This window comes from Oratosquilla oratoria, chromosome 23 (assembly GCF_046742065.1).
Source record: "Oratosquilla oratoria isolate Oo_2021 chromosome 23, ASM4674206v1, whole genome shotgun sequence".
Taxonomy (NCBI): Eukaryota; Metazoa; Arthropoda; class Malacostraca; order Stomatopoda; family Squillidae; genus Oratosquilla; species Oratosquilla oratoria.
In genome coordinates this window covers 35,637,525-35,647,524 of record NC_134799.1, presented here as the reverse complement: position 1 = coordinate 35,647,524, position 10,000 = coordinate 35,637,525, and the positions used below count along the sequence as shown (strand labels likewise).

At 41.4% G+C, this 10,000-nt stretch overlaps 1 protein-coding gene across 1 annotated transcript in view; it reads left to right on the top strand.

The window, feature by feature from the left end:
* LOC143038056 (alkaline phosphatase-like) overlaps positions 1–10,000 on the top strand; it is a 31,864-nt gene that overhangs the window by 6,770 nt on the left and 15,094 nt on the right. The window contains exons 3-7 of the mRNA XM_076206944.1: positions 555–772; positions 1,718–1,891; positions 4,592–4,677; positions 8,629–8,734; positions 9,383–9,584. Of these exons, the coding sequence (XP_076063059.1) occupies positions 555–772; positions 1,718–1,891; positions 4,592–4,677; positions 8,629–8,734; positions 9,383–9,584 (786 nt within the window). The remainder of the gene's footprint in view (positions 1–554; positions 773–1,717; positions 1,892–4,591; positions 4,678–8,628; positions 8,735–9,382; positions 9,585–10,000) is intronic.

Genomic DNA, 10,000 nt, shown 5'->3' with positions numbered 1-10,000 from the left:
TATGTTGAATCACATGTGTCAATTGTCACCCTTCGTATTTCTTGTTATTATCATTTATATTTTGTTTCTTTGTAGGATATTTCTTATGTATTTATGTTGAATGTCCTTTTATCACCTTGTCAATTGTCATCCTTATGTATTTATGCTGAGTGACATTTTATCACCTGTTTCAATTGTCACCCATTTTATTTATTGTTTTTATTTATATTTTTGTTTCTTTGTAAGATAACCCTTACGTATTTACGTTGAGTGACCTCTCCTGTTTTCTATACTATTGTATTTAAGTTATACTTTGTTGTGACACTATGTACTTTGAAAATGTCTTAATAGACGAAAACGTTCAGTATTCCGATCTTTAATTTCCTCGTGGTTACAAGCAAAAATCTTTATTCACGTGTTTTATGTGATTACTGTTGTATATATATTATATATACATATACATATTATATATAATATATATATGTATATATAGATACATATATATAAATATATATTTTATATATATGCTATGGACTGCTTTTTGATAAGACCTTCATCTCTTTTACATTCTCCAGATAAGCACTACTGGCACAAAGCGTGCCAAGAAGACCTGCGAAGCCAGCTGGCTAAGTCCCCTATCGTGAAGAAGGCCAAGAACATCGTCTTCTTCCTTGGGGACGGCACGTCCATCTCGACGCTGACGGCAGCGCGCCTCTACAAGGGCGGCTTGACGGGCCAGTACGAGCACCAGGTCATGGAGTGGGAAAAGTTCCCCTACTCGACCCTCATCAAGGTGAGTAGATCCAGTGCCACCACTTGGCACACCTTCAGTGACCTCATTGCGTGACCCATGACGGGTACCTGCTTGTGGTGGTCCCGTCAGATGGGCGGCAAAGAGGGTCATCTCCCTGTTGCACATTTTCAAAACCCGTCAACTCCCATTTCCTTCCTCTGGAGGTGGAACTCGCTCTCCGTACCGGCCCAATTCCGACTATATTTCCTCCACCTCTTTACATAGGAAAAACTGACAGCGTTCATTGCTCCCTTCTCATTGCTCCTTTCAGCCAGTAACACAGAAATAAGGAGCTCGAGGATCGTTGCCGGCCACCGTGGTGCTGCGTGTTTCCGGCCAGTGAAAGTCGAGGCAAACATTGTTATAGTCACTTAATTTCTATCAAATATAGTAATATTTTTTCCACACGTGGCATGCTTGTCATAGCTTCCGCCTCTGGAGTACGAAGGACTCGTTAAGAAAGATTTTGTAGGCCTTCCAGTGACTGCCTCTTGCAGGGGGTAAACCACATGGTTTGGGAGGGGAGGAAGTAACGAATTTTACTACAACTAAACCTTCGCTGCTTAGAGATTTCTCTCCGTCTGACATTAACCAGAGCAAAAACATCAAATATCCCTATTTCACCCCACTGGGCAGTACGAGATAAAGACCCCCTCCCCTCTCCCCCCCTCCCCTAATACACACTCATTAACGCGAAGATTCTTTTCGGAAATGATGAATAAGTCGTCATTCTATCCAATCAGTGCCTCACGAAACAGCTGTTCAGTAGTGACATTAAGGATGAAAAAGCCCTGAGCGTATTGTCTCAGATTCTTTCATTGTTGAATACGAACACAGAAGGGCCCAACGGCCTGTTCAACCCTTGTGGCTTAACCCGACCCCATCCCAGTGGATCCGCCCATTAATCCTGTGGGTGCCCTGTGGGCGCCTTTCTCTCCCCTACAGACGTACAGCAATGACAAACAAGTGACCGACTCAGCGGCCAGTGCGACAGCATACCTGACGGGGACGAAGGGCAACCAGAGAACCCTCGGTGTGGACGGTCGCGTCAAGAAAGGGGACTGTGCCGCAATGAACGTGCCTGAGTACCACTCCAAGTCAGTGCTCAGCAATTTCCAGGTAACCCAACTTTGAGCACCCCCCCCCCCACACACACATACCCCCCACTTGCCCTTATTCTGTGGGCGGCGCCCCCAAGAATGCCGCAGCAGGTTTATTATAGAATGCACACCTTAAATTCTTATCTGCTTCAGTGCTGAGAACAGACTTGTATATTCCATTCTTCAGTTATATATTTGTACAATCAGTTCCCTGCTCACTGACTATTCTTCCTCAGTTTTCTTTCCTGTCGGATGATCCAGAGACTCCTCACCCTCATCCTCTCCATTGTCCACTCTTCTTACGAGACGCTGCAGTTCGTGTGCGATGTAATTGACAAAACATTCTTTTCCAATGCTTACTTCCATACCGCATTTTCTAGTCTTTGGAATCCTAGTCTTTCTCTGAGTTCCGTAACCCTTGGCTGTCGAAGAGGCAGATTCGAGCGATTTAGTTTGGCCGCTATCAGGCGATATTCAGCCAAAGGAATCTTTCCTTTGTTCTCATATGGTTGTTAATCCTCTTTCTTAGCAGCCCTCATTGCGACAATCGACCCTTATGTTATATTCAATCTGTTGCCTGGCGATTTTTTTTCAAACGAGAAAGACCCCATGCATAGGACGGTAACGAATAGAAGTGCAGAGGTAATTATTAAACTCTATCTAGCGATAGTTAGACTCATCCTTGACTATGCCGTACATTTTTGGTCTCTGTCCTACAGAATGGACATCAATTCACTAGAATCAGTACAGAGAAAAGTGACCAAAATGATACATGGACTCAGAAATTTGCCTTACGAAGAGAGGCTTAGGCACCTTAACTCACTCTCTGGAAAGACGCATGGCGCGGGGTGATCTAATAGAGGTGTTCAAATGGATCAAAGGCTTTAACAAGGGTGATGCAAGCAAGGTCATCATATTTAAACAACAGGGCAGGACTCGCAGTAATGGTTGTAAACTGGACAAATCTAGATTTAAGAAGGAAATGGGCAAGAATTAGTTTACTAATAAGGTGGTCGACGAATGGAATAAATTTAGTAACTATGTAGTAAGCGCTGAAACTACAGTGTATTTCAGCCTCTGAGAAAGCAAATAAGATTCTGGGATTGATTGCGCGATCTTTTGATTTCAAAAGTCCATCACTCATTAACAAGCTATATAAATCGTTAGTTCGTCCACATTTGGAATATGCTGTTTCCGTATGGTCACCGAATCTCATTAAAGACATTGACAGACTGGAAAAAGTACAACGGCGAGCCACAAAACTGATTCCAAATATCAAAAATAAATCATACGAAAATCGACTTAAGCACATGAATCTGTTTTCCCTAAAAAAGCGTAGACTCAGAGGTGATTTGATACAGGTCTTTAAGATTTTAAAGGGAATTTACAACATCAAAAGTGACCAAATTTTCACATTGAATGAGAATCAGACAAGAAACAATGGTCTCAAACTGTCCGGAAATAGATTCAATTTGGAAGTAGGTAGAAACAACTTTGCCAACCGTGTAGTTAATGAATGGAATAAACTTCCTGCACAGGTAGTGCAATGTAGTTCAGTTCGAAGCTTTAAGAATCATTTAGATAAATACCTAAGTAAGATGCTGTAATGATTATGATTTATGTTATATTATTTGTTTTTGTTTTGTTATAATTTGTCTGTCTGATTTTCATTTATTATTAGTTATATGTCAATTTATTATCATTTACTATTTACCTGTTTGTTTATTATTTTAACTATACCTATGCATTTATTTATGTATTTTATTTGTTATTTACATTATTATAGTTTTTATTTATTATTAATATGATTTTTTTTTTTTTTTTTTGCATCCGACCTAGATATGGATCAAAAGGTCTCCTGTCGGCATGCTCCGCCTTTGTAATCCTTTGTAATCCTTTGTTGTTTTAAGACACGATTAGACAACTTTATGGATGGGGATGACAGGTGGTGATAGATACGGAGCTGCCTAGTGTAGGCCTTATGGTCTCTTGCAGTCTCCTTCATTCTTATGTTCTTATTTTCTATTCTAAAAAATATATTGCATCTCCACTATCTCTACGCAATCTATGGTGAAGTTGTTGGTTAACTCTCAGTGTCAATGGGCTCTGACACCGAATTTACGAAAGAAACGGACGGTCGCCCTCTCGGCCTACTGACAGAGATCCTCCACCTCTAATATGTGGTTATGTCAGCGAGCTGCCAATGCTGAAGAGTCTGTGAGTAATGTGTGATCAGGCGTAAGACAGACTAGCAGAATGGGCATGTCCCGCCTACTGGGTTACTTAGCTTGTCTTAGGTGTTATGTGGTGGCCGAGGCAATGTCTGATTGGGTAATTATGTGGTACCAGGGGGAGAGGGCTCCCAGGACTCATGTTAGATCCTTTGGACCAGAAACACAACCAAAGGACTTTGTCCAGCGGCAATAGCCTATTCTCATCACTTTTCCTTAACACACGCACTAATGGGAGGATCTTAACTAAGTTCAGCTTTTGCAGAAGTTTTCCGAACTCTGTCATAACTAAAGAGTGATTATTGTTTTTAGATGAAGTGATCAACTTTCAGTATTTTTTTTAAATCGCTGTATCTAATACCTTTCCTAAATCCACGAAAGCCACAGACAAACGCGTTATTCTCTTACAAAAAAAAATATTTTTCTCTACATTTCTCCTTTGCTTCCTTCACTGCGAATCTTAATGACCTTTGTCTCGCTTTCTGCAGGATGCAGATCGGTCGACGGGTGTGGTCACCGTCACCAGGGTCACCCACGCCTCGCCCGCTGGAAACTACGCCCACACCGCCAACAGGTAGGTCTCTTCGACATGTAAGCAAAGCTACTAATCTGGTGTCAATGATCTCATACGGTCACCAGAGATCAAATCCAGATTGCCACCACGCCTGAAATAAAACCTTAGGGTATGTCACCGGTAAAGTGAAACGTCCACGCTTTAGCCATGAAGTGCACAATTGATTTGATTATCATCCCCACTATGTGGAAATGTCGAACTTATTATCAAGGAATTATTTTTCTGAAGGTCAGATTCCACCACCTTCTTGTATCATCCCATCGGGAACTATTCTATAAACCAAATTGTCGTATGTGTGTGTTTGTTCCGTTACTAAACTTCGAATCCTTATTCGAAAGACCTCTTTTCCTTCTTTCGTAATATCCACTGGAAACCAGCACATTCCAGTCGGATCGGTCCAGCCAAAACGTAATCTATGTTGGCGGAATTACATGTTTACGTTCTGTCTTCTTTCTGGTTACTAGTGCTGGGCAAATACAGCTAATTTCAATACCGGAATTACCGGTAAACAACAATGCCGTTACCGGAATTACCGGTAATTTACCGGTAAAAGACTCGTGAGGTAGTAGTGACGTCCCAAGTTCGAGTCGCCTTTATGACTTAAATCTAAACAAATTTCATCCTACTATGGTGTGTAGTCACAAGTTTTGTAACGTCGTCACTATAAAAAATCCTGCGCTCCGAGTCGTTACTCCAACTCTCGTGGGCGGGGAGTAGGGAGGGGGTGCGTGTAAGGTCACAGCATTACCTCCTCTCCCTCAGTGCATAGGCCTACGCACCAATCCCCCCCCCTCTCACACTCCACTTCCGTCTCTATGTAAGTGCAATTTCATACAAAGAATATATTTTTCACATAGAAACAATTTCATAAAAGAAAAATAATTACATGCATCATTTTTACACATTACACATAAAAATTCATTTCCAAAATCACCCATTTTTCATTTAGTCAGGACAAAGTTTTTTTGTACAATTGAGGTTTTAAAGGTTTTGTGCGAGATGAATTGACATATGTAGGTCATTTTCATAATGTTTTTTTTTACCAAGTTCCTCTTATATTAGGCTCAGGAACACAATCTTAACCCTTTGAATTTCTGTCAAAGTTTTTTTCAATTGTTCATAGTTGTCATTTTTTATATTGGAATTACGTTAATTTTGTATTAGCAGGACTCTACGATCCCTATATTTATATTATAGTACCTTTAAATGGACAAAAAACACACGCATATATTTTATTTTAATTTTTTATTCTGTGTATCCATTTGGATACATGCCCACCGGAATCGCCAGCGCGCGCCACCTCCACCAATCTAGGGTAAGGCTCGCAAATATTAGTTACTGACTACGCGAATAATAATTACATGCGTATCACTAACAAAATATGATTTTTGAATAACACGTTACCTTGCGTCGTAGAGGCCACTTCAATGGGCACAGTGTTAATCCACCAGAATCTTTGATCGTCTCTGCCCGCTTATTCTTGTCTCTGCTTTCCGTGTCTGTTGTGGTATACTGTATTCCCTGCCCCAACCCATAGCTTATGTATATATCCTTGTCAGTCATCACTCGTGCGAGTCTGATAAGTGTATTTGTGAACTTGTTTGTGATTAACTCCAATACAAGTACAGTACAAATAGATTGTAACATGCAGATGGTGTCTTTCATGAGCAACTGCGTACATTTATGTAAATATGCATATATTAATAAACATTAAATATAAAGTTAAATATGAAGATCTGGTAAGTGTGGAAACAATGTCTCTCCAATCTCCCCGTTCTGTGAGCTTTCATGTCCGTTCTACAAACTTTACAACGTGCCTTATTTCCATCCTCTTTCACTTCCGCTAACCATTTTTTAAACAGGGGATCCTTTAACCAGGCAGACTGAAAAGTTTTCGAGTAGTTTGACCACCTCTTCATTTCTAGATCACATAGGCTGACTAATCGAATACGTACATTTTGCATTGAACCTCTGCGGGCCGAGATGCGAACAAAACGATCTAGCACGTCTGTTAATTTTCATATTCGAATACGTACATTTCGTACTGTGCATCTGTGGGCCGAGAAGGGAGCAGGACGATCTAGCACGTTGAATACGTTCCTGTTAATTTTCATCCTACGTAGGGTCGTCAGTACTGTCACTCAGTACCACCAAGCCGAAACGTGCTTACCGCTCTCTGAGTATTATGGGATAGCTTATCGGTTAACGGAGCCTAAACGGTAGCAGATTTTTTGCTGGTAAGCTACCGTCAAGGTTGTTACCGATAAAACCCGTAACTACCGGTAGCTGCCCACCACTACCGTCACTCAGTACCACCAAGCCGAGACGTGCTTACCGCTCCACGAGTGTTTGGTATAGCTTATCGGTTAACGGAACCTTAACGGTAGCAGAATTATTGCCGGTAAGCTACCGTCAAGGCTGTTACCGATAAAACCGGTAACTTTACCGGTAGCTGCCCACCACTACTCGTTACGTATTCGCCCACGCGTGTGACCAGACGCAAGAGTTGCAGCAACATTCTACCTTTACCTCCAGAGGCGGAGGTTCGTAGTATCAGGAGCCAGTGTGACCTTGACTGAATATGTTGAAACTAATTGAACAGAAACATCGTGGATCCTGAACTTCAAACGTTTGTTCAAATGAGTTTTGACAGCAACAGGCTGTTAGATAATAGTCATGATAAGTCATCGTCGTTGATCTTTGCTCTTTGCCATTCGTTATCACTACAAAAAAAAAAGCTAAATTGAAATAGGTATTTTTGTAGCGATAAGGGTAGCCTTCGTACGTCTGTGACGAAAAACTGTTCCTTATCGGTGGGAAGATTCAGTTGTGTGAATGACCGATAGTTTTCTGGCAATAAGAACATATATCTTTACAACCACAGACATGAGACGGTCCTGTTTCTTTGTCCGAAATGTTTTGACACCTGTCGACTCGCAGGTTAGTCTTATCGCTAAACCTTATAGTATCTATGTCTCTGAATATGACAAAGCCAATGCCATTTATAATGAGCGTTTTGATGGTGTCGTGTCACAAGAAACTGATAGCAACACGGATCCCCACCACTATGCAATCCCACCCCAATATTTTTTTTTAATCTTTTTGAAAAGCACGCCGAAGCTCCTGATAACCAGATTCAACCAGTTCTTGTATCTCTGTCCTTGTGGATTACATCGTAAAGGAGAGGTGGATTCACAGAGGTGGCAAAGGAAAAAAATAAGGAGGGTAGTGCCAGAACAAAGGGATTGTAGAGGATAAAAGTGATTAGTATTCTTTTTGAGTGGAGATTAGTCTCCAATCATAAAGAAATGCAAACTGACGTGGTCACTAAAGCTCCTAAAATACTGACTGCATAAAACATATCGTTAATATCCCCCGAATGGGGATGTGTTTTCAAAATTAATAATTTCCTTCATCCTTTTCAATAAGCACAAAACACCCACTAAATTATGTATTCTTCCCTTCACCAATATCCTAGAATATTTTGCCATTCACCATTTTGCCCGGCCTTCAGATCATACTGCATTCACGTATACGGCTATTAGATTTCAAAGACACTGGCACATTAGAAATGGTACAACAGCAAGACACAAAACTAATACGAAATATCAGACACGAATTCTAAAACAATTACCCAGATAATTTAAACATGTTTTCCCTAGAAAAAAAAAAAAAACGAAAACAAAGAATCAAAGAGAACTCGGCTCAAGTCTTTAAAATTCTAAAGGATATTCATAACATAAAGATTGAAAATACTGTCATACTAAATACTGGCCAGACACGAGACAAAATGGGCTCGAACAGTCAGAGCGTAGATTTAACCTGGAAGTAGGTAGAAACAAATTTGCCAACTGCGGTTTCAACAGCTTCTGACTGTGCCTTGCCATAGCTACTGTATGTTTCCAGACTTGCTCTCCGAACCTCTTGCTTTATCGCCTCTTTGTCCAACAGGAATTGGGAGAACGACGACGACATCAACGATGACTTCGGTGATACTAACCTCTGCGACGACGTCGCTGAGCAACTCGTCTTTGGAGAGACTGGGTCAAAAATCAAGGTAGGTTAGCCTTTCGAGAGGGTTCGAGGGATTGTGTCTGTCTGTTCTATCTTGATTGGGTTAAATACAGACTTTCCAGGTGAAGGGCTTGTATGTAGTCTGTTCCAGGATATCTGACACTATAGTGCCTACTGTTCAGTAATAAGGTTTACTTTTTGAAGATCTTTACTTCTATTTATCTTTTAGGAAGTGACAAGCACCGGCTTCGCCGTCATGGCTTCGCCATGGGTGCTTGGCCTGTGACACTGGGCTTCACCCCTTTTTCCTAACAAAAGAATGATAAAATACAATAATAAATGTGTTGTTTTATTGGCTGCTTAAAGATACATATTTAGCTCTCTTCTTTGGAGGTTTCTTTTTTTCTGTCTTTGCTTTCTTCATCACCTAGCCTTTTGTATAGGCACGCGTATCCATTTGAAAAAAGAAAAAAATCACAGGGTCGGAGTTCCACTACCGGACTGCCGCGGTCTACTTCAGGAAAATGACAACAAATAGGATGAAAGTCCGTTGTACACCTCATCTATGACCAAAATGTATATATACATTTGTATATCAAAAAGGTTCTTTTCCTCCTTTAAGGGACAGAAGCAACTCAGCAGGACGCACCTGTCATATGTCTTTCTAAGTACATTTCTTTAATTCACGCAGGTCATCCTGGGCGGTGGCCGACAGAAGTTCCTTCCTAAGGGCGTCCCCGACCCGGAGGGCAATATCGGCGGCCGCAGGGATGACGGGAAAAACCTGATCGACACGTGGCTCCATCACAAGAAGGACCTCGGCAACGCATCGTACGTGTGGCACCGTGAGCAGCTTCTGGCCCTCGACGCGAACGAAACCGATTATCTGATGGGTAAGGACGTCATTGTTTCTTTACGCAAAATGAACACCTTTTTCTATTGCTCCCTCTTATCAGACTTGTGCCAAAATCTTTAATTTAGACTGCCCCGGGCTTATTCCTCCTTCCCGCTCTTTCTGACCCCTGTGGCTTTCTTGTTTCCGTGCCCTGAAAAACTTTGACACCAAGAAGGCTCCTAAGGCATATGGGGAATCCCCTGCCATGCTCTAAAATCGTTCTTCCGTGCGAACTCTCAGCCACGGTAAAGTGTTCTCTTTCTCTACCACTTTTCTCTTGTCCATCATAGTGAAAGCATGCCACCATTTAAACTGTCCCAAAGTAGACTGACTACTCTCAGCCTTGTAACTGTATCCATATTGCTTAATCGGCCTTCTTATCAAAAGGCTTCATATTTATCTTTACCACAAGGA